Raw genomic sequence first — 25,835 nt, 5'->3', positions numbered from 1 at the left:
ATCTCCTATTAATTTTTGAAAGTCATTTAAGGTGTTCAACTTCTCTGTTCTTAAAGAAAGCTTTTGTACTGTGAGTGTCTTAGGATATACTTCATATCCTAAATATTGAAAAGGAGCATGTCTTTGAATTTTTTCTGTAGCTATATGCAGTTTGTAGTACTTTAATGTTTCCATGGTCCTTTGTAGACATGCCTCTAACATTTGTTCCTCAGGTGCACATCCCAAAATATCATCCATATAATGTAACAATATTACTTTTGGAAAGGCTTTTCTTACTGGAGCAAGAGCAGCTGCAACATACATTTGGCACATAGTAGGGCTGTTTTTCATTCCCTGTGCCAAAACTGTCCATTCATATCTTTTATAAGGCTCGGCCAAATTAACACTAGGCACTGAAAAAGCAAATCTTTTCATATCCTCCTTATCTAGAGGAATAGAATAGAAACAATCCTTAATGTCTATAACCCATAGAGGCCATTCTCTTGGCAATAATAATCCTTTTTAAAAAAATGAATAAGCTGTCAGTGGTTTCCTAAGAAAAGATTGCTAGAACCAAATGAATTTACAAGTAAATTCTACCAAACATTTAAAGAACAATTAATTCCAGTAGTATATAAACTATTTGGGAAAATGGGCAAAGGAGTTTTACCAAATTCCTTTTGTAACACAAATATGGTACTGATGTCTAAACCAAAAAGAACTAGAACAGAAAAAGAAACTGTAGACCAATTTCCCTAATGAATATCAATACAAAAATTTTGAATGAATTACAGCAAGAAAATTGCAGCATAGATCATACACCATGGCTAAGTGGGATTTATACCACAAGTGCAGGGTTAGTTCAATATTAGGGAAAACTATCAGTATAATGCAGAAAATGCTTTTGACAAAATGTAATGCTCCTTCCTATTGAAACTCTAGAAAACATAGGAATACATGGAGTTTTCCTAAACTGGTTAGTATCTATTTAAAACTACCAACAAGCATTATTTGTAATGGGGATAAACTAGAAGCCTTCCCAATAAAATCCAGTGAAGCATGAGTGCTTTATCACCACTATTATTCAGTATTGTACTTGACATTGCAACTATAGCAATAAGACAAGTAAAAGTAATTAGAATAGGCAATGTGGAAACAAAACTATCACTTTGTAGACAATATGATACTATATTTAGAGAACTCTAAAGAATCAACTAAAAAATTAGTTGAAATAATTAACCACTTTAGCATAATTGCAGAATATAAAATAAACCCACATAAATCACCAACATTTCTATATATTACTGACAAAGTCCCAACAGGAAAAAAAGAAAAATTCCACTTACAACAACTTGAAAATATAAAATGCTTGGATTATGCCTGCCAAGACATATCCAGGAATTATATGAACACAACTTCAAAACACTTTGCACACAGGTAAAAACAAATCTTAACATTTGGAGACTGTTTTTTAAAAGTTTTGCATAAGTAAAACCAATGTAGCCAAAATTAGAAATAAAGCAGGCAAGTAGGGGGGAAATTTAGAGCCTGATGAAGGCCACATTTGTCAAATATTTCTAGAACCGAGTCAGATTTATAACACTATGATTCATGGGGGCAGCTAGGTGGCGTAGTGGATAGAGCATCAGCCCTGAATTCAGGAGGGCCCGAGTTCAAATGTGGTCTCAGACACTTAACACTTCCTAGCTATGTGACCCTGGGCAAGTCACTTAACCCCAGCCTCAAAAAAAAAAAAAAAAAAAAAAAAAAAAAAGACTGAGATTCATGTCCCAGTTGATAAATGGTGAAAGGATATAAACAGGCAGTTTCCTTTTTTCTATTTTTTTATTAAAGCTTTTTATTTTTCAAAACATGCTTGGATAATTCTTTGATACCAATCCTTGCAAAAGCTTGTGTTCCAATTTCCCCCTCTCTTAGATGGCAAGTAATCCAATATTTGTTAAACATGGTAGCAGTACATGTTAAAATCAATATATGCATACATATTTATACAGTTATCTTACTGCACAAGAAAAATCAAATCAAACCAGAAAAAATGAGAAAGAAAATAAAATGCAAGCAAACAACAACAAAAAAAGTGAAAATGCTATGTGGTGAACCATTTTCAGTTCCCACAGTCCTCTCTCTGGATATTCATCACAAGATCATTGGAACTGGTCTGAATCATCCCATTGTTGAAGAAAGCCACATCCATCAGAGTTGATCATACTTATAATCTTGTTGTTGCCATGTACAAGGGTCTCCTCGTTCTGCTCATTTCACTTAGCATCAGTTCATATTAAGTCTCTCCAGGACTCTCTAAAATTATCCTGCTGGTCGTTTCTTACAAAACACTAATATTCCATAACTAATATACCATAATTCATTCAGCCATTCTTCAACTGAATGGGCATTCACTCAGTTTCCAATTTCTTGCCATTATAAAAAGAGCTGCCATAAACATTTTTGCACATGTGGGTCCTTTTCCCTTTCTTATGATCTCTTTGAGATATATACTCAGTAGAAACACTGCTGGATCAAAAGGTATGCACATTTTGATAGCCCTTTTGGGCACAGTTCCAAATTGCTCTCCAGAATGATTCAATCAGTTTATAACTCCACCAACAATGTATTAGTGCCCCAGTTTTCCCCTCCAACATTTATCATTATCTTTTCCTGTCATCTTAGCCAGTCTAAGAGATGTGGTGTGTAGTGGTATCTCAGACTTGTCTTAATTTGCATTTCTCTAATCAGTAGTGATTTAGAGCACTTTTTCATATGGTTCAAAATGGCTTTAATTTCTTTGGAAAAAGTTTGTTCATATCTTTTGGATTTATTTATCAATTGGAGAATGGTTTGTGTTATAAATTTGAGTCAGTTCTCTTTATATTTTGAAAATGAAGCTTTTATTGGAACTCTTGGGTATAAATATTTTCCCCCAGTTTTCTGGTTCCCTTTTAATCTTGACTCATTGGTTTTGTTTGTAAAAAACGTTTTTATTTAGTATAATTAAAATTATCCATTTTATATTTCACAAAGTTCTCTACTTTTTCTTTGGCTACAAATTCCTTCCTTCTCCACAGATCTGAGAGGCAGACTATCCCCTATTTTCCTAATTTGTTTATAATATCAATCTTTATGTCTAAATCATGAACCTATTCTGATTTTATCTTGGTGTTGGTCAATGCCTAGTTTCTGTCATACTACTTTAAGTTTTCCCAGCAATCTGGAGTCTTTGGGTTTATTGAACACTAGATTACTATAGTCATTGTGAACCTAACCTATTCCACTGATCAACTATGCTATTTTTTCTTAGTCAATTCCAAATAGTTTTGATGGCCACTGCTTTATTATATAGTTTTATGTCTGGTACAGCTAGACCACCTTTGTTTGCTTTTTTTCCCCATTAATTCCCTTGAATTTTTTTTTCTTAAAGATGAATTTTGTTATTATTTTTTCTAACTCTATAAAGTAATTTCTTGGCCGTTTGGTTGGTATGGTGCTGAATAAATAGAGTAATTTAGGTAGAATTGTCATTTTCATTACATTAGCTTGGCCTACCCATGAGCATTTGGTATTCCTCCAATCATTTAGATCTAACTTTATGTGAAAAGTATAACTATTATTTACGATTTTGATCATATCTCTATGATCTCAAATTCTGAAAATCCTTTTTGATCATAACCTATCCATCTCTCTCTCTGTTGAGGACTTCTAAATCTGTTTGTCTTTTCCTACAACCTTAGAGTTCACCAACCTCTCATTTTTTCCAAGCCATCTCTCTTGTTTCTAGCTCTTTTCTCTCCCTTATGGAAGATAAGAGATTATACAGATATGTAAAATTCACAGTACAATATGAAAGAACAATAAGTGAGATCCAAAGTGTTGTTGTTGTTTTTTTTTAATCACTAGCAATTTGTTTATTTATTTATTTTAAATGCACATTGCTTTTGGAATCATATTGGGCGGGGAAAATCAGACTTAAAGGGAAAAACCATAGGAAAGATTAAAAACCACACACGGGGGCAGCTAGGTGGCATAGTTGATAAGAGCACCAGCCTTGAAGTCAGGAGGACCTGAGTTCAAATGTGGCCTCAGACACTTAGCACTTCCTAGCTGTGTGACCCTGGGCAAGTCACTTAACCCCAAATGCCTCAGGGAAAAAAGAAAAAGGAAAAAAAAAACCCAAGTGAACATAGCGTGTGTTGATTTATATTCAGTTTCCTTAGTTCTTTTTCTGAATGCAGATGGCATTTTCTGTCCAAAGTCTGTTGGGATTGCTTTGAATCACTAAATCACTGAGAAGAACCAAATCTTTCATAGTTGATCATTTTCATTAATATTTCTCTAATTATTTAGATTCATCTTATTTTCTGTAGACAGCATTCTACAGTACATTAACTGTATCGATAAAGTTCCTATATGTATCTCAGTAGATAGATTACTAAATATTCAAAACATTTAACCTTCTGCCTTCAGTCTTTTCTTTTTTCAATACAACTCAATTCTGGAGCCCTGTGTCCCTTGTGCCATCAGACCTAAGCATGGCACCTTAAGTGTTTGGAGGAAATAATTATGCTTGTGTTTGGTGTTGCATTTGACATAAGAGCTTCAAATGATTTATTTCGTGTCACATTTGGTTATGAGTAAATGTTCTGTGAGGATTAGCACAGAGGAATGGAACTGAAGAATTTTTATCTAATAATGATTCTATTTCTTATTCTGCTGTGGCCTTAATTAAATGCTTTGGACCTTCAGCCTACATAGTCCCTGGCATGTGGTAAGTATTTAATAAATGCTTGCTGACTGATTTTTCATTCAAAAAGTGCCAACCTTATAAACCTAACCCTCTGAATAAACCAATTCAAGGACCACCATAAAAATAATAAATTGGTCACAAAAAAAGGGCAACTTTACCTTTCTCTAATACTTCTTATAATTCATTGCTTCCTGTATTATTAATTGTAATTTGAAATCCACCTATAGAAACTGTTTCTAAAATATAAGAGGCTTTATTTCTCTATCAAAGGACGTAATAATATTCATTGTAACTAATTAAGACCTTTTACTGAAAAATATAAATCACTTAGAAAATGCTGACCCCATCCAGAGAAAGAACTATGGAGTCTGAATGCAGATCAAAGCATACTATTTTTATTTTTTCTTTATTATGTTTTTTTCCCTTTTATTCTTAATCTTCTTTCATTGTATGACTAATATGGAAATGTGTTTAACATGATTCATACGTCTAACATATATCAGATTGCTTGCTATTTTGCAGGGGAGGGGGAGGAGCAATGAAGAAAAATTTGGACCTCAGAATTACAAAGATAAATTTTGTTGTATTTTTTTTTGTTGGGTTTTTTTGCTTGTTTTTCTTTCTCATTTTTTTCCCTTTTGATCTTATTTTTCTTGTGCTGAATGATAAATGTGGAAATATATTTAGAAGAATTGTACATGTTTAATCTATATCAGATTACATGCTGTCTGGGGGAGGTGAGGAAGGAGGGAGAAAAATTTGGAACACAAAGTTTTGCAAAGGTGAATGTTGAAAAGTATCATCTTTGCATGTATTTTGAAAAATAAAAAGCTATTATTTAAAAAAAAAAAGATAAATGTTGAAAACTATCTTTACATGTAATTGGGGAAAAATACCTTTAGGTGAAAAAAGAAAAATATAAATCACTGCTCATCATAGGTTTTGTGTTCCCTTTTCTAGGACTGCACAAATCCCCGGTACCTTGCCGCAGGATCTTCCAATGCTGTCAAGCTGAGTAGATTTTTTGATAAGGTAAATTCTCACTAGTGCTCTCTTTTCTATTATAACTAAGAGCCTGTTTATTAAGAGAGTTAAAGACCTAGTTTGCAATGTCCCTTTATTTCTTCAGGTTGAAGTTGCAACTTGGGGAACATACTGTTTATTTAATTGCTCAATGCCTACTGAAATATTGTACCATCAGCAACATCACATTATCTGCAAAGGATATCTAATGACTTCCAGGGTGTAAATTTTTTACTTTTGTCATTTTAAGGCAATCGATCCCACTTCTGACTTTAAATAGATGTTTTTCTTTTTCTTTCTTTCTTTTTTTTTTTTTTTAAGCTTAGTATACACATTCCTAAAAAACATAAAATTAAAAAAGATACTAAGAATTGTTTGTTTTGCTTGGGTAATTCTAAGGAGTTATTCATCTCAGACACATATATAATTTTTAAAGTAGTTGCTACTTTATTAGTTGCTATGAAGTTAATGTCTTTTCAAAGGCTTTCAAAGCCTTTTTTGTTGGATTCCATAGCAAAAATATTTGCTAATCTAATACTTTTTCAAAGACTTTTGAATTCCTGTTATTGACCTATTCTCTGAGTGTTGAAATGGGATAAAAATATAAGATGACTCAGCATGCTCGTAAATTAGGGCACCTTTGCCTTGTCAAAGTCACATATCTGCAATGCTGCTCAAGTGAGTGCTGTGTGCCCAGTGTTCATATTGCACACTAAGGGGGACTGGAAAACAGAGTGAACTCCGTCCTCATCTTTACTTTCCAGAATTAGCATCTTCTTTCTTTTACTAGGATTTCTCTTGTCCTCACAAGTGAGAAAGATTCTCCTTTCTCAAACTTTATTGGAGCAGTTTATTTGGATCTCTTCTTTAACCCTGGTCTCATGCTTATTTGTGTACTTGTCTCATCTTCCTTAGATTAGATTTTAAATTCCTAGAGTGCTAGGACTGTCATCTTTTCCTATTCCTACCTTTGGCTTTTAGTACATACTATTACATGTGGGTTGAATTCGTTTTCACCTTTTCTCACCACTAAGTCAATAAATTACCTGTCCAACTACATGTGTTTTTCAATCATTTCTGTCTTTCTAAGAGAAAGAAGGGATAGATTAATTATGCATTGGTATGGATTTCACTAAGGCAGTTTTGTAGTGCTCTATCATTATAAGAAAAAGGACATGTGAAAATTTTACTAACTAGAGTAAAACTTTCATTTGGACTTTGTACTGGGCATTTTCCATGATACCAGATGAACATATATTGATTAGCTTGTTTAAATACTTTCTCTGATGTAAGTACTTAACTGAATGCTGAACAAAGCTACCTCTGTGGTCACATCAGTCATGGATTCTCTTATGATTCTGAAAATATGTGAGAGGAGCTTTGTCTGAGGAAACTGTCAAGACTATTGAAAGTCAAATGCTTTTTTAAAATTAGGAAATGAAATGAGAACTTACACATACATTCTCTTAACTTTCAGGCAGTTGTGTAGCTATAATGATGTGATAATCTATGAAACACTTTCTAAATTATGCTTGTTCCTTTTTCATGTATTCAAAAAGTATACCCTTAGTATGAACATAATGTGACACTCTCAGAGATTTTATGAAGATAAGAAGGCAAACAATGTGGGATTATCGTCTTAGTTGCCTTTTTTTTTGTGTAAAACCACTTTTTTTGATCTTTCTCAAGCTATCTTGAGAATTGGTGAAATGCTTTGAAATTTATTTTAATATCAGTAGGTTAAAGCATAACCTGGAACACAAATTTCTTCTGGATATACTTGGTCAATTCTTAACATGATTTCCTATATCATTCAAAGCACCATTATCAGTCATACTGGTTACTATGTAGTACATCTGTGGCATCATACTAGGAATTCCACTATGGATGTCAATGAAAATAAATAGAAATTCTAGCAGATCTGTTCTTTTTTTTTTTTTTTTGCTGAGGCAGTTGGAGTTAAGTGACTTGCCCAGGGTCACACAGCCAGGAAGTGTTAAGTGTCTGAGGTCAGATTTGAACTAAGGTCCTCCTGACTTCAGGGCTGATGCTCTATCTACTGCACCACCTAGCTGCCCCTATATTTGTTCTATTTTATACCTCTTTTTCTCCTGATTTTGTTTTCAAATGCTCTGGGATTTCTTCCTGAATTGCTTTTTTCTGTCATGTGATGATATTGCTCATAATAGTGGCTCTCTTCATAATGTTCTATTAGTAAATATCAGGTGAGATCACCTAAGGACCTAATATATATTATAATTCTTAGATTCCAAAGAAAAAATGTTTGCTAATCTAACATTAGCTCCCAAATTTTCTGGGGCTGAGAAATCCTGGAAGTATAGGCTTCCCCCACCCTATTTTCTTATGTGCCACGGAGTATATAGGTTAGAATTAAATCAGTCAGGTCACAGGAAGTACTTTCTGATCACCGAGGGAATGAAACTGAATATTCCTGATATGGAAATCTCTCTATAGAGAAGGTGTGTGTGTATGTGAGTGTGTGCATGCACCTCACCTACATATGTAATTATATTCACTGAATGACAGGTTGATGTTATAATGCAATAAATTCCATCTCTTATCATCATTTCCTCCAACTTCCAAACAATTCCAAACCTAATCCAATCCAATTCAATCCAATAGTTATTTATTAAATGTTTGCTATGTGCAAGACAAATAAAATGCTAGAGATACAAAGGCAAAGGAGCATCCCAAGAGTAGGAACTCATAGGAAAGGAAAGATCCTTATTACTGACTTTCATGCTCACTGTTCCATTTCTTGCCCACCGCCCTTCTCCAGCTCATGCCAACAACTGCTACCAAATCAGAGACAACCGTGACTCCTACTCAGACTCTGGCCTCTTTCCTTGGACAGGGATGGGTAGAGACTTAGCCTATAAATATGCTTGAATAAGTGCTTCCAGTAGATAATGATCTGGGCTAAGGACTGAGCTGACTGGGGCTATCAGGCTGGATTGCATATGGGAAATTGCACAGCAGTGTTGATCACCACTGAAAAAAGGTTGAATTACTATTGAGTAATATTGGAGTAATGCTGTTCACTAATAAATTATCATCTCAGAAGAATTGAAAGAACAGATAGAAATGGAAGGATTCATGATGGCCAAGCAGACTGTGGTATATTACCAGCAGTGACTTGTGCCTATAGCAAGAATGAGAAACAACTGGAGGATGGCTCCAAGGGGAACATGAGTTAGTAAAATAACAATAGCATCTATGGGGAAACAGACAAGTTTCACACATAATCTATAGGAATAGAGTGGGGTATAATCTTTACCACAATGTAGGCAGTCTCATTTAAGGAACAATAGAATTTCTGCCCTTAGATTTGAACCTAATTGTTGTCATTCTTATACATTATATGTATATATTATATATTATATTATATATATGTATTACATATATATATATATATATATATATATATGTATATATATATATATATATATATACATTATACATTATACATTTGTCCTCTGCCTGAGTGCCATTGATACAATGAAATTTATCCTAACTTCAACCACTGCAACGCTATCAATATTAATTTTATCCATCCGGGGCGGTGACCCCGTGGTGCAATGGATATAGCACTTGCCCCGAAGAAAGAAGACAAGGCCTCAGGATCTCAATTCGGATCCCCCCTTGGACATCTCCTTCGCCCCTCCCCCTTCGCCCTACCAGCTGTATGACCTTGTCACCAGCCCAACAAAATAAATAAACAAACAAATAAACATTTAAAAAAATTTAAAAAAAATAATTTGTCCATCCACATTCTCTAACTTGATCTTCTCTGTGGCCAAGGAAAAAGAAGTTAATGAAGCATCTGACTTAAGGGTTCCGTCTGTAGTCCTGAAAAAGAGCATAATTAACTGCAGATAGAGATCAAACTCTCAAACTTCACTTTAAATTGTATGAAGCCTTTTAATTTTAGATTAATTAAGGTTTCTTAATTTTGAATAAGTCTTTTAGTCCCTTAAGTAGCCATTACAGTTAACCACATTTTCCAGATATGTATATTCTTCATATGCTTAAATCATCTCTGTTTCCAACAGGTTATAGAGAAGAGATACTTTATTCGAGATGGTAATCAGGTTAGTGATCAGCTTTTTCTTTAAGTAAAGCAAGGCCTATAAGCTAAAGTGCCAAGTTTTGCTTTTTATGATTTTCATTAGAAATGTCTTCCTATATCTTAGTATTAAATGGTAATGACCATAATGATTTCAAAAGATCTATATCATTAAACCTTACCCTTAGATTTGGAATATTTAATTTCTAAAGCTCTTTATGGAGTTACAGGGATTCCTCTTGATCCCAAAGGAACCACATGTCCTATTTTCTTCTATTGCTGACATTAAAGAACTGACTGTTATAATGGTAACACTTAATTTTAAATAATAATATTTTAATTAAATAATATTAAATCTTTACCTTTTTAAGTTTAGGTTATATTTTATTGTTTTTAAAGAAATTTGCCTTCTACCTATTTGGTACCTATTCTTTGGTAATATTTTTAGCTCACCTTATTCTTACAGTTTAAATTTCTTAGTAGTAACTTCCCCTATCAAGATAAACACATTTACAATGTTAATGTGTGAATGATATTACTGGATTATTTCACTATAGAAAACAAGAAATGAGAGAAGGACAAGCATGTTATTACGGATATGACTGTGTTACATCTGCTTTAGATATTTTTTGTCTTCCTATCTACAGATCCCTGGCTTTCCTGAACGAAAAAGATTTGGTGGGGGAACTCTAAAAAACCTTCATTATGACTGAAATATGTTCATCCTTTTATAAGAATGAACAGATTTTCTCTTCTTGATGAACTCCAGGAACAACATATTGGCTTTTGGAATGTCCAGTATTTTATGCATCTGTCTTTAAAATTCTATTCTTCCCTCACTAATGGAAAAATAAAGGAAAATGATAATAGGGATCATTTGTGAGTATATAGAGTCTTTCTTCCTTCTCTGTCATTGACTTCCGTGAATTGTATAGTCATGTGGTAATAAAGGATACTATCAGATTTAAGCATCAAACAGCAGTGACTTGAGAGTACAGTGAAGATTTATTCTTGCCCAGTACATCTAAACTTAAGTATATTTAACATGAGTTCATATTGTTTTAAACTCTTAACAGAAGTCATATTAGTTAATCTTTAAATTGTTTTTATTAGCTAACTTTCATTACTTTTTTGACATTCTCAAAGAGGAAAAGCAGGATTAATTATATTTCCACCTCAGTCAGTTACTCTTCATAGAGGTCTTGTCTGCTTTCCCTCCTCTTCCTCATAAATCTCTCAGTGACTAAAAGAGGCTGACTAAGAGCTGCAGTTAAATATAAGTACAAATTAATAATATATGAGCAGCATCAGAAGCAGAAAAACAAAAAAGTTGTTCAGAAGCTGGCAGTTTCCTGAACCCTATAAGCTTTGAGTGCTACCTGACTGCAGTCTTCACCAAAACCTACTTGGGAATAAGCAGGGAGTTTTTGGAGGCCAACAAGTAAAAAAAAAAAAAAAAAAAAAAAAAAAACAAACCAGTAAGTGACTTATAGCTCTTTCACTTTTTATTTATTTGAAGTAAAATTCAACTTTGGAAGAGTAAATTTTAGTTCACTTGCATGTACTCAATGAATTAAAAATATTATTCTTGGTGCCAACAATGGAGGATTCACTGTGAAAGGAGTAAAAATAGGCTTTGTAGCCACACATTCACTAGAAATATATATGAATTGTGGAACAGGATTCTTGGCTTTCTTGATGGCCCAATAATTGGTTTAGGATCATGTCATTTTTTTTTTTTTTTTTTGCACAAGCCTTCCTTTTTTGATTTTTGCCCATCATTTTTCCTTGTTAAAGTGAATCTTGATTTTGCTGCTTTCCTCAGAATCTCCTTGATTGACCCTCTGTCCTCTCTCCAACTCCAATGTTCATCTCAGCTTCAATTATCTTCTTCCCCTATCTCTCTCCATGATTTTTTAATTAAGTTCCCACCTCACAGCTTCATTTCCTCATTGTAAAAATAAAGCATTCACACTCCAGTTTCTCCTTTATCTTTTTCTCCCATTTTAATTACTTTCCAACATTTAGCCAGTCCAGAATCAGAAGAGAAGAGTTTACATTAGGATTTTACAAGAAAGAGAGATTTTAAAGATTCTGGAGAGTAGTTTCTCCACTTTCTCCAATATAATTCTGGCCACATTTGAATAGGATTTGGTGGTGGAAGGCAGGGGATGTCAGAACCATATAACGTCTATGCCACATGTGGATTTTGATATAAGTGTTAATGTTGTATCTGTGACTGTGCATTGTGTCAACAATACCTTGGCAAAATTCTCCAGCTGTGGCTCTCAGTTTCCCAATGTTAAAAAATTAATAGCATTGCTGTCTCTGTTTAACTTTTTGGGTACTGATTTCAAGCATTATCTTTTCTTCATTTTAAATTAAAGCCCATTACAGCTTATTCCCTCTTAAAAAAAACAACCAAACCAAACAAAATACCTTCCCAGAGCTGATTACCTTTTCTTTAGAAAACAAATGAACTTAATTCTTTCTTATCATCCCAAATATATATATTTTTCAAAATAATATACTCCTGGACTTCCGGCCAAGATGACGGCGTGGAGGCAGACAGCTGCTTGAGCTCCTCGTTTTCTCTCAGAACTTACTTCATGACAAGCCTCTGACTTAATGCTTGACCCAGAAAGAAATCCACAAATAATCACCAAGAGAAGACATCCTTGAAAGTCGCCAGAAAAGGTCTGTGTTTGCTCGGGGGAGGGTCAATCAGACTGGGCGCAGACTGAGGGCAGGCAGCCAGAGCAAGACAGGCAGCTCACACAGCTCAGACCGGAGGGGGAGGGGTGTGATCTCTGCCGTTTCTGTGAAAGGGCTTTTGCCCCAGTGTGGATGCTCCGTCTTGGCAGCAAGCCAGGAGCAGCGGAGAGGGTGTAAACACCGGAGGTGAAGATTAAAACCCCAGAAAGCCAGCTCTCTCAGAGCCCGGCCACCCCCAACCCCCACCTGGACTGACTTGGTGCGTTCTCGGAGCCTCAGAGCGCAGACTCAGTACAGTCATTGCTGTTCTGTTAGTGGCTCTCTGCTGCCCTACCCCCAGTCTGTAGAGGAAGCCCATTAATACCATCCAGCCCCATCCCCCACAAAACAGACCAATTGTTTCTCTTGTCAGTTTGTTTTCTTTGATTCCTACTCTGACAAAATGAACAAAAAATTCAAAAGGGCTCTAACCATTGACAGCTTCTGTGTGGAGAGGGAGCAGACTTCAAATGCTGAGGAGACTAGGAACAGACTGTCCCCAGATGTATCCCCTGGGAGGGATATAAGCTGCTCCTCAATACAAAAGAACCTCATAGAGGAAATCAAAAAGGCTCTCACAAGAGAGCTGGAAGAGAAATGGGAAAAGGAAAGGGAAGCTTGGCAAGAGAGCCTGGAGAAGTCATCCCATGCATTCAAAGACAGAGTGGATAAAGAAATCAAATCATTGAGAAACAAGATTAGTGAGCTGGAAAAGGTAAACAACTCCAAGGAAAACAGGATTAGTGAGCTGGAAAAGGTAAACAACTCCAAGGAAAACAGGATTAGTGAGCTGGAAAAAGAAATCAGCTCTCTAAAAAATAAAATGGATAAAATGGAAAAAAATTCCATAGAAGATAAAAACTCAATTGGACAATTACAAAGAGATATAAAAAAAGTGAGTGAAGAAAATACATCATTGAAAATTAGCCTGGAACAAGTAGAAATGAATGACTCAAGGAGAAACCAAGAGGTAGTCAAGCAAAACCAGAGAAATGAAACAATTGAAAAGAATGTCAAGTACCTTACCAGAAAGACAACAGACCTGGAAAACAGATCCAGGAGAGACAATTTGAGAATAATTGGACTCCCTGAAAAATGGGAGGAAAAAAAGAGCTTGGACACCATTTTCGAGGAAATTATCAAAGAGAACTGCCCAGACATTCTGGAAACAGAGGGTAAAATAGACATTGAAAAAATTCATCGATCACCTACTGAAAGGGACCCTAAAATCAAAACGCCAAGAAATATAGTGGCCAAGTTCAAGAACCATCAGACAAAGGAAAAGATATTGGAAGCTGCTAGAAAAAAGCAATTCAGATATGGAGGATCCACAATAAGGATAACCCAGGATCTAGCAGCGTCCACATTAAAAGAACGCAGGGCCTGGAACATGATATTCCGAAAGGCTAAGGAACTTGGTATGCAACCAAGAATAACTTACCCAGCAAGAATGAGCATCGTTTTCCAGGGAAGAAGATGGACATTTAACGAAATAAATGAATTCCATCTATTTTTGATGAAAAAACCAGACCTACATAAAAGGTTTGATCTTCAAATACAGAACTCAAGAGATTTCTAAAAAGGTAAAAAGAAATCTTGAGAACTATACTTCTGTCAAAAAAATATGTAAAGAACATTTGTCTTAGAAACTAGAGGTGGAAAGGAGATTATATCATAAAAAAGTGTAAAGTGGTGGTACTACATCTCATGAAGAGGCAAAGGTAACCTATTATATCTGAGAGAAAGAAAGGAGGGAGATGAACATAGCGTGTATCAATAGACATATTCGATTTATGGTGAAACTTCTTCCACTTCATTGAAAAGTGAAAGGGAAGGAGTAAGCTAAGGGGAAGGGAATACAGTAATTTTGAGGAAAAGGAGTAAAATAAGGGGAGGATCTTTAAGGTGGGGGAGGGATCCTAAAAAGGGAGGGCTGTGAAAAGCAAGTGGTGTTCACCAGTTTAATACTGGATAGGAGGGTAAAAGGGAAGGAAAGGGGAAAAGCATAAGCAGGGGTTAATAGGATGGCAAGCAATATAGAATTAGTCCTTCTAACCATAAATGTGAATGGGGCAAACTGCCTCATAAAGAGGAAGCAGTTAGCAGACTGGATTAAAAGTCAGAATCCTACTATATGTTGTTTACAGGAAACACACCTGAAACAGGGTGAGACATTCAAATTAAAAGTAAAAGGGTGGAGCAGAATCTATTATGCTTCAGGCAAAACCAAAAAAGCAGGAGTAGCCATCCTCATCTCAGATCAAGCAAAAACAAAAATTGATCTAATTAAAAGAGATAAGGAAGGGCATTATATCCTGCTAAAGGGCAGCATCAATAATGAAGCAGTATCAATATTAAACATATATGCACCAAGTGGTGCAGCATCTAAATTCTTAAAAAGAGAAATTAAGAGAGCTGCAAGAGGAAATAGATAGCAAAACTATAATAGCGGGAGATCTCAACCTTGCACTCTCAGAATTAGATAAATCAAACCACAAAATAAATAAGAAAGAAGTCAAAGAGGTAAAGAGAATACTAGAAAAGTTTGATATGATAGATCTTTGGCGAAAGCTAAATGGAGACAGAAAGGAATATACTTTCTTCTCAGCAGTTCATGGAACCTATACAAAAATTGATCATATACTAGGGCATAAAAACCTCAAAATCAAATGCAGTAGGGCAGAAATAGTAAATGCATCCTTTTCAGACCATAATGCAATCAAAATAACATTTAATAAAAAGTGAGGGGAAAATAGACCAAAAAATAACTGGAAACTAAATAATCCAAGAATGATTGGGTAAAACAGCAAATCATAGACATAATTAATAACTTCACCCAAGAAAATGACAATAATGAGACATCATACCAAAATGTGTGGGATACAGCCAAAGCAGTAATAAGGGGAAGTTTTATATCTCTACAGGCCTACTTGCATAAAATAGAGAAAGGGAGGGCCAACGAATTGGGCTTACAACTAAAATTGCTAGAAAAGGAACAAATTAAAAACCCCCAGACAAACACAAAACTTGAAATTCAAAAAATAAAAGGTGAGATTAATAAAATTGAAAGTAAAAAAACTATTGAATTAATTAATAAAACTAAGAGTTGGTTTTATGAAAAAACCAACAAAATAGAGAAAACCCTTAGTAAACCTGATTAAAAAAAGGAAAGAGAAAAAGCAAATTGATAGTCTTGAAAATGAAAAGGGTGAACTCACCACTAATGAAGAGGAAATTAGAACAATAGTTAGGAGCTACTTTGCTCAACTTTATGCCGATAAATTCAATAACTTAAATGAAATGGAAGAATACCTTCAAAAATATAGCTTGCCCAGATTAACAGAGGAAGAAGTAAGTAGTCTAAATAGTCCCATCTCAGAAAAAGAAATAGACCAAGCTATTAACCAACTTCCTAAGAAAAAGTCCCCAGGACCAGATGGATTTACAGGTGAATTCTACCAAACATTTAAAGAACAAATAACTCCAATGCTATGTAAACTATTTGAAAAAATAGGGATTGAAGGAGTCCTACCAAATTCCTTCTATGACACAGATACTGATACCTAAACCAGGTAGATCGAAAACTGAGAAAGAAAACTATAGACCAATTTCCTTAATGAATATTGATGCTAAAATCTTAAATAAGATATTAGCAAATAGACTTCAGAAAATCATCCCCAGGATAATACACTATGACCAAGTGGGATTTATACCAGGAATGCAGGGCTGGTTTAATATTAGGAAAACTATTAGTATAATTGACCATATTAATAATCAAAGTAATTAAAACCATATCATCATCTCAATAGATGCAGAAAAAGCATTTGATAAAATCCAACATCCATTCCTACTAAAAACGCTTGAGAGTATAGGAATAAATGGACTATTCCTTAAAATAATAAGGAGCATATATTTAAAACCTTCAGTAAACATCATATGTAATGGTGATAAACTAGAACCTTTCCCTGTAAGATCAGGAGTGAAACAAGGTTGCCCACTATCACCATTACTATTCAATATAGTACTAGAAATTCTAGCCTCGGCAATAAGAGCCGAGAAAGAGATTCAAGGAATTAGAGTAGGAAATGAAGAAATCAAATTGTCACTTTTCGCAGATGACATGATGGTATACTTAGAGAACCCCAAAGACTCTGCTGAAAAGCTATTAGAAATAATTCAGAATTTTAGCAAAGTCGCAGAATACAAAATAAATCCACATAAATCCTCAGCATTTTTATACATTACCAACACAATCCAATAGCATGAGATACAAAGAGAAATTCCATTCAAAATAACAGTCGATAGTTTAAAATATTTGGGAATATATCTACCAAAGGAGAGTCAGGAATTATATGAGCAAAATTACAAAACACTTGCCACAAAAATAAAGTCAGATTTAAATAATTGGAAACACATTCAGTGTTCTTGGATAGGCCGAGCGAATATAATAAAGATGACAATACTCCCCAAACTAATCTATTTATTTAGTGCTATACCAATCAGACTCCCAAGAAACTATTTTAATGACCTAGAAAAAATAACAACAAAATTCATATGGAAGAATAAAAGGTCGAGAATTGCAAGGGAACTAATGAAAAAAAAGTCAGAGGAAGGTGGTCTACGTGTACCTGATTTAAAGCTATATTATAAAGCAACAGTCACCAAAACCATTTGGTATTGGCTAAGAAATAGACTAGTTGATCAATGGCATAGGTTAGGTTCACAGGGCAAGATAGTGAATAAAAATAGCAATCTAATCTTTGACAAACCCAAAGATCCCAAATTTTGGGATAAGAATTCATTATTTGACAAAAACTGCTGGGAAAACGAAATTAGTATGGCAGAAACTAGGCATGGACCCACATTTAACACCACATACTAAGATAAGATCAAAATGGGTCCAAGATTTAGACATAAAGAACGAAATCATAAATAAATTGGAGGAACATGGGATGGTTTACCTCTCAGACTTGTGGAGGAGGAAGGAATTTGTGTCCAAGGGAGAACTAGAGACCATTATTGATCACAAAATAGAACATTTTGATTACACCAAATTAAAAAGTTTCTGCACAAACAAAACTAATGCAAACAAGATTAGAAGGGAAGTAACAAATTGGGAAAAAATTTTTACAGTTAAAGGTTCTGATAAAGGCCTCATCTCCAAAATATACAGAGAATTGACTTTAATTTATAAGAAATCAAGCCATTCTCCAATTGATAAATGGTCAAAGGATATGAACAGACAATTTTCAGATGATGAAATTAAAACTATTTCCACTCATATGAAAGAGTGTTCCAAATCACTATTGATCAGAGAAATGCAAATTAAGACAACTCTGAGGTATCATTACACACCTGTCAGATTGGCTAAGATGACAGGAACAAATAACGATGAATGTTGGAGGGGCTGTGGGAAAACTGGGACACTGATGCATTGTTGGTGGAGTTGTGAAAGAATCCAACCATTCTGGAGAGCAATCTGGAATTATGCCCAAAAAGTTATCAAAATGTGCATACCCTTTGACCCAGCCATACTACTACTGGGCTTATACCCCAAGGAAATACTAAAGAAGGGAAAGGGTCCTGTATGTGCCAAAATGTTTGTGGCAGCCCTTTTCATAGTGGCTAGAAGCTGGAAGATGAATGGATGTCCATCAATTGGAGAATGGTTGGGTAAACTATGGTATATGAATGTTATGGAATATTATTGTTCTATAAGAAATGACCAACAGGAGAAATACAGAGAGGCTTGGAGAGACTTGCATCAACTGATGCTGAGTGAAACGAGCAGAACCAGAAGATCATTATACACTTCAACAATGATACTGTATGAGGATGTATGCTGATGGAAGTGGATTTCTTCAACATAGAGAAGAGCTAATCCAATTCCAATTGATTAATGATGGACAGAACCAGCTACATCCAGAAAAGGAACACTGGGAAATGAATGTAAACTGTTATTTTTACCTTCTGAATCCAATTCTTCCTGTGCAACAAAAAATTCGGTTCTACACACATATATTGTATCTAGAATATACTGTAATATATTTAACATATATAAGACTGCTTGCCATCTGGGGGAAGGGGTTGGGGGAGGAAGAGAAAAAATCTGAATAGAAGTAAGTGCAAGGGATAATGTTGTAAAAAATTACCCATGCATATGTACTGTCAAAAAATGTTATAATTATAAAATAAAATAAAAAAAACAAAACAAAACAAAAAAATAATATACTCCCTTCACAGTAAGAAATGTGTGGCCAGAGTATGTTGTGGCAGTATAAGCTTAATGCCAGGAAAGAGCTCATGTTAAATGATTTTCAATGCTCTGATCAGGGATGGCTTAAGGCAAAACTAAAGGAAATAATTTGGCTTTAGATACATTTCATTCCCCCTGTCAATGTCATTTTTCCTCCTTTCTGCTTCATCCAACTCCCATAAACTTCCCCAGGTACCTATCCTATGTCTGTTTGTGCTTTCAGCCATTGTCAACTGTTTTCTGCTAAGAGGTGAGCTCATACCTTAAGATCTACAGGGAATTTTGGAAAACAAGCCTTCAAGACCCAAAGGAATTAAGCTATACTAGTTAAATGGCAAGGTGATATTTCTAAGAGGGAGTTGCCTGTTCTACTTAGTTGTTAATAAGGTCAGCCCTGGGCCTGAGATCTTAGAGCAAAGCAAGCCTCTTCCCATCCATTTACTCCATTGTCAGGATCCCTATACTTGTCAGAGCATTCTCTCCTGTTGTGTTTACAGCTAAGGCTGCCTCACATACAGCAAGAATATGTTTCCAGTATTTAAGTGGGTAACCTGCTAGCAATTTAAGGGTATAGTCTTCCCCCACTACTGCTCCCACTATTTCTCCCATCTTCAAATCTAACTTGGGGAGAACAACTACTATCCCCTCTCAGTAGGAGACAAAGATTTGACATGTCAAATGTAAAATTTTATTAGTACCTCTATCTCACCTGTTTAGCCTGATCCTTGGATGATTGATTTTTGTTTTGTTTTATTTTGTTTTCAAGTTCGAGTTCCAAGTTTTCCTCCCTTCCTACTTCCCCTACTCTCTTCTTTCATTTCCCCAAGATGACAATCTGATATAGATTCTATGTGTGTCCTCTGGTTAAACATATTTCTAAAGTAGTCATGTTGTTAAAAAGAAACAACAAAAGGAAAAACACCACCAAAAACAAACATAAAGTGAAAATAGTGTGCTTTGATCTTTATTCAGACTCCATAGTTCTTTCCTTGGATGTGGATCACATTTTCCATCAAGAGTCTTGGAATCGTCATAGAACATCACATTGCTGAGAAGAGCTAAGTAAATCATTGTTGATCATCACACAATCTTGCTATTATTGTGTACAATGTTCTCCTGGTTCAACTCACTTAACTTTATATCAGTTCCTACAAGTCTTTCCAGGGTTTTTTTGAAATCCACTGACTCATCATTTCTTACAGAAAAATAGTATTCCATTACATTCATATACCACAACTTGTTCAGCCAATGCCTGGTTAATGGACATTTTCTGTTTCCAATTCTTTGCCCATAAAAAAAGCTGCTATAAATATTTTTGTATATGTGGTAGAAAGATTCTTTACACTTAGACACTGAAAAGATTAGTGTCAATCATAAACATTATTGAAAAGTGGATAGCAGAAGGCACTTTGGAAGTAATCTATCCCTTCTTTTTACATAAGGCAACCCCCCCCCCACAAAACACTAAACTATGAGTGACTAACATAATAGATAATTATAAGGTTTTGTGTCTTATATTAGGGAGGAAGGTAGAAGTCATGAATGTATCAGACACTTAGAAAAGTGTTTTGGAGGCAAAGTTGAAAGTAAATTCAATGCATTGCCCTGCATGTCACTATTTTCTTTTTAGTTTTTCACTTGTATTGTTTCCAGCTAGTTTCTATAGTTCCTTAGCAATTTGAGGCTGGGCCTATAGAGAGAGCAATGTGATGGGAAAAAAAACAGCTGAATTTAGAGCTAGATACCCTAAGCTGGAATCTTGGCTTTACTACTCCCTCCTGGTATGAACTTGGGTAAGTTTTGATGGTCTTCTTTTTCCCCATTTGTAAAATAAGGGTGTTTAACTAGAATTTTTGAGAGTCCTTTCATTTCTAAATCTATGATTGTATAGAGTATTATTTGGGGATAAAATGTGGACTTTATGAACTCAAACTGGGTAGGATTGAAAGAGAGCATTTGTTTTCTAGAGTAACAAAGGTGATGAGACACAGAGATTGTTGGGAGTGAAGGGAAGAGTAGAAAGACGTACTGTAGTGCAGTTGGAGAAGGTGGGAAACAGTTTGGAATTATATAAGAAAAAAAAAAACAACGACCCAAGCCATTTGTATACCCACTGCATAAATGGACATAAATACTAAGGAAATTAAAGGCAGAAAGATCCTATTAAAATATTGTATTCAGTTTCCATATTAGTAAAAAAAAAAAAAAAAAAAAAAAAAAGTAGAAACAGGTTCTTGTTGATTAGCAGAAAAAAACAGTTTTTTAGTATTTGTCCAATTCTTTGTGACCCTGTGGCCATAGCATATCAATGGTGTCCCTGGGGTTTTCTCGGGTTAATATACTGGAATGGTTTGCCATTTCCTTCTCCAGTGGATTAAGGATTAAAGGTCACACAAAGTGTCAAAGGGCGTATTTGACTCAGATCTTCTGAAACCAGATTCAGTGCTTTATCCATTGAACAATCCAAAAGATAGTATAGTATATGAATGAGGAAATGATAACAGTAATAAGAGCACTTATATAGTACTTTACATTTGCTAAATACTTTGCAAATATTCTCACAACAACCTTGGAAGGTACTTTTATTATCCCCATTTTACTTATAGGAAAAGTGAAGCAGATGAAATTAAATGACTTGTCCAGTCACATAACTAGTTAGTGTTTGAGGCAGAATTTGAACCCAGGTCTTTCTGAATTTAAGTCCAGTGCTCTACGAGGCCACACTTGTGCAATAAAAAGTTAAAATGAGAAATTCAGAGAAATATGGGAAAATGTGTCTGAACTGATGCAGAATGAAGGATGAATCAAGAGAACAATGTATATACAATAGCCACAATAACCACAATAATGTAAAGGGTAGCAATGCTTAAAAAATATTAAACTGATAAATATATATGCCAAATATGTCTTCCATAAGACAAATGATGAAATGAACCTTCTTTCACTAGAGAGGTGAAAGACTAAATGTCTAATGCTTCATATGCTGACACAAACAGTACTTGTATTAGTTACCTTTTTGCTTAAGTATTTTTACTTATAACTGAGGAAAATCAAGTAAGGAATGCAGACAAAGTGCTGTAATAAATTGAAGAAGGAAAGATCCTTTTCTCTGAGAGATAAGGAAAAATGTCAGAGAAGACATTGTGGAGATTATGGAATTTGAGAAATCAAGGAATACTTTTCTAAAATGAAGGGGGGAAAACCCAACAAGACAAAAAGGGGAATATGAATAGATGCGAAAGATCCTTTGTAGAATTTGGGGGGGGGGATGTGGGTCCCTGGAAAGGAAATGATACTAAAGTTCTTGGAACTAATGACTGATATTTCAGCCAGGGTTTGGATTTAGGCCTGTCTCCTAACTTGGTATTATTTCAGCTATACTGAGCAGCCACCCCATTGTACAAGAATTCAAATTCAGTTTGTTGTTTGGTCCTGACTCTACATGACCCCAGTGAAGTGTTCTTAGCAAAAGACACTGGAGTGTTTAGAAAATTAATCTTTTCTGTCTCCAACCCTATCCACCATACTGCCTAAGTGCTTTGTTCAACCATAGTTACTATGACTCAGTCCTGTTCCAAAAGTACATCATTGCCAAACAAACTGGTGGCTCAATTGAAAGGGACTGACGAAAGTACTTGCTTCAAAATATGTTTCGTTCAAACAGGACATTGTGTCCACATTAGCAAAATCACCTTTCTGTGGATTGTTGGCCAAAAAACAGAGGAAAATGGGTTAATTATTTTATTATCTAATAATTATCTTATTATGCAGATTATTATCTGCATGCCATATTGATGTTTAATTTAATATTAAATGGAATAGCATGGATTAATGAAGAGATAGGTTCTAATTCTATAATTTCCTAGTGTGAAAAAATGACTTATTTTTTCTGACGGCAGCTAGGTGATGCAATGGATAGAGTATCAGACCTGGAATCAGGAAAACTCATCTTTCTGAGTTCAAAACTTACTAAAAGCTCGGATACTTACTAACTGTGTGACCCTGCCTAAATCACTTATCCCCTTTTGCCTCAGTTTCTTCATGTGTAAAATGAGCCAGAGAAGGAAATGACAAAATACTCAGTATCTGTATCAAGAAAACTCCAATGGAAATCACAAAGAATCAGAGATGACTGAAATGATTGAACAACAGTAGTTTTATTTAGGTGCTACAGCTGAGAAACTAGTAGAGATAGGATTGGATAGAGTTGAGTTCAAATCTGGCTTCAGAAGCTTCCTAGCTGTGTGACTCTGAGTAAGTCATTTAACAACTCTATTTACTTCAATTTCCTCATTTGTAAAATGAGAGTTGCGATAGCATATATCTTGGAAAGTTGTTGTAAGGATTAAGTGAGACAATGTTTGTAAAACATTTAGTAAAGCATCTACCATATGGTTAAATGCTATGTGAATGCTTATTCCCTTCCCTCTTCCTATTGGAAGGATATAAAAATACGATGCTGAGATCCTCTATCCTACCTACCTCAGGCACATAACAATTTTGAGACTTGGATAAGAATGTATTAGAAAGTTTTATAAATCTAAAGGTACTAGTATATATATATATTCTAGCATAGAATCCAATGACAATGCTTAGCTGAGGCCACAGGGAGCTGTTGAGCTGCAGCAGCACTTTCTGGCTGAATCTGGAACAGGACAGGACATTTATTACCACATAAAAAGCACTGAGGATCATGGGAACTATCCATATATTAGAGTGATGTAAATAGAATTCAACATTTTAACTTATTGCATTATTATTAATGCATCCAGCTGGAAGGTACTAGTACATGCTGGTTCCTGTGTAATTCAGATCAGAAAAATGAGCTTTTAAAAGTCGAGGAGTTTGAATCCATGCTGGGTTTTGCAGACAGAAAAGTCTAAGGAGGATTTAGGTCACAAATGACTAAGTGGATAGAAGGTTTCTAAAATGGAGTGTAAGCAACTTATCTATCAACTATACATTTAGAAATGAAGTTGATAGAGCCAATATTATGCAGAAACTCCTTTAAATATGAACTGATCTCTCCAAAGACAGAGGTGGTACATGGGAGAGTGTGCCCCACAGTGTGGGAAGGAGAATTCTTTGCAACTTCTTTTCTTGCTCTCTTCTCAGGAAATTTACAAATATTTTACAGTTTTTTGTAAGAATGAATTTATACAGTGCTGACTTTTTAAATGGTACTGGGACATTAGTCTACTGGAAAGTATTGATGATACAGGGAGCAATCAACTGTAATGAAATTTATATTGAGGAGAAGACACTAGTACCTTTCAAGCAAGGGGAGATGTGGCCTTGCTTTGGGGGACCCAACTTGTGAATAATAATTGTAAATTATAATAATTGTAAAATCTATTCTGTAATTAGGCAATTTTAAATAAGTTTTTAGAATGTATGAGGATGAACTCAAACTCAAAAGATACAAAACAGAATGCATTATCTCTTCCTACCCACTCCCCCAAGAAAAACCCCTCCTCTCTTGTAAAGAAACTACCACCCTCCCAGTCTCTCAGATTTGAAACTTCAGTGTCACCTTCAAATCCTTTCTCCACTCACCTCTTCAATCTGTTGTTAAATCTTTTTGTTTCTACCTTCACATCTTTTGTATACATCATCTTCTTTTCACTTACACAGTGACCATCTAATAAAGTCTTTCAACACCTCATCAGCCCGGATTCTTGTACAACTTTCCCCTTGATCTCCCTGCTTCAAATGTCTCTTCACTTCAATCTAGTCTACCCCTAAATTTTCCAAATTATTTTCCTGAAGTACAAGTTTTAGCTTTACTCCAATAGTTTCCTACTAACTCCAAGATATAGAATCTTCCGTTTGGCACTTAAAGCCAATTACAAGGTCTTTCTTTTCTTTTCTTTTTTGCTGAGGGAATTGGGATCAAGAGACTTGCTCAAAGTCACACAGCTAAGAAGTGTTAAGTTTCTGAGGTCAGATTTGAACTCAGATTCTCTTGATTTCAGGGCTGGTAGTCTTTTCTTTGCAGCTTTTTAAACACTTTATTCCCCCACAAGTACTCTACCTTTCAGTATTGTCAATCTGCTCCATATAGGGCATGAAGTGTCATGTTTAAGGAGCAGTTTGACAACATTGTAAATACAAACAATTGAAATGTTCTTATCAGTGCAGTAACTATTCACAGTTCCAAGGGAGCATTAATGAAGCATGCTACTTGAAGCAGATGAATTTTTTTAAAAACAGCCATGTAGAAATTTGTTTTACTTGGCTATGTATATATGTTACAAGGGTTTTCTTTTTCTTTAGGGACAAGAAAATGTTTATTGCTTCATTAAGACAAGACCTGCAAGAGAAATCACTTTATTCAAATGCCCTGAAAATCTCCATTTAAAAATCATCCACTACTTAATTGGATTACCCCCCCTTTTTTTTAATCTCTCCTTCTAACTAATCCAATTCCAATTGATCAATGATTGACAGAATCAGCTACATCCAGAAAAGGAACATTGGGAAATGAGTATAAACTGTGAACATTGGTTTGGTTTTGTTTTGTTTTGTTTCTCTTCCCATATTATTTTTACCTTCCGAATACAATCCTTCCTTTGCAACAACAACAACAACAAAATTTGGTTCTGCACATATATATTGTACCTAGGATATACTATAAGATATTTAATATGTATGGGAATGCCTGCCATCTAGGGGAGGGGGTGGAGGGAAGGAGGGGAAAAACTCGGAACAGAAGAGAGTACAAGGGATAATATTGTAAAAAAAAAAAAAAAAAAAAAAAAAATTACCTATGCTTATGTACTGTCAAAGAAAATGTTATAATTATAAAAATTAATTTTTAAAAAAATCTCTCCTTCTTTGTATAATTAGCCTACCTCCTTTTCCTTAGTAACTCAAAAGAAAAAGAACTCTTTCTGGCAGCCACTAAGAAATAGTTTTAGATTTGATTTTAAATACACACTACAAACAAACCATATAAAGCAATGTCAATAGCCTCA

At 34.9% G+C, this 25,835-nt stretch overlaps 1 protein-coding gene across 1 annotated transcript in view; it reads left to right on the top strand.

Annotated features, from left to right (window-relative positions):
• Positions 1–10,721, top strand: part of RABL3 (RAB, member of RAS oncogene family like 3) — a 67,749-nt gene extending 57,028 nt beyond the window's left edge. The window contains exons 6-8 of the mRNA XM_074301344.1: positions 5,699–5,770; positions 9,835–9,873; positions 10,496–10,721. Coding sequence (XP_074157445.1) covers positions 5,699–5,770; positions 9,835–9,873; positions 10,496–10,561 — 177 coding nt within the window. The 3' untranslated portion in view covers positions 10,562–10,721. The remainder of the gene's footprint in view (positions 1–5,698; positions 5,771–9,834; positions 9,874–10,495) is intronic.
• The last annotated feature ends 15,114 nt before the right edge of the window (positions 10,722–25,835 follow it).

The sequence above is a fragment of the Sminthopsis crassicaudata genome, chromosome 3 (assembly GCF_048593235.1).
Source record: "Sminthopsis crassicaudata isolate SCR6 chromosome 3, ASM4859323v1, whole genome shotgun sequence".
In the NCBI taxonomy this organism is placed as follows: Eukaryota; Metazoa; Chordata; class Mammalia; order Dasyuromorphia; family Dasyuridae; genus Sminthopsis; species Sminthopsis crassicaudata.
Note: the sequence above shows the minus strand (reverse complement) of the source record. Positions and strands in the feature narration are given on the sequence as shown.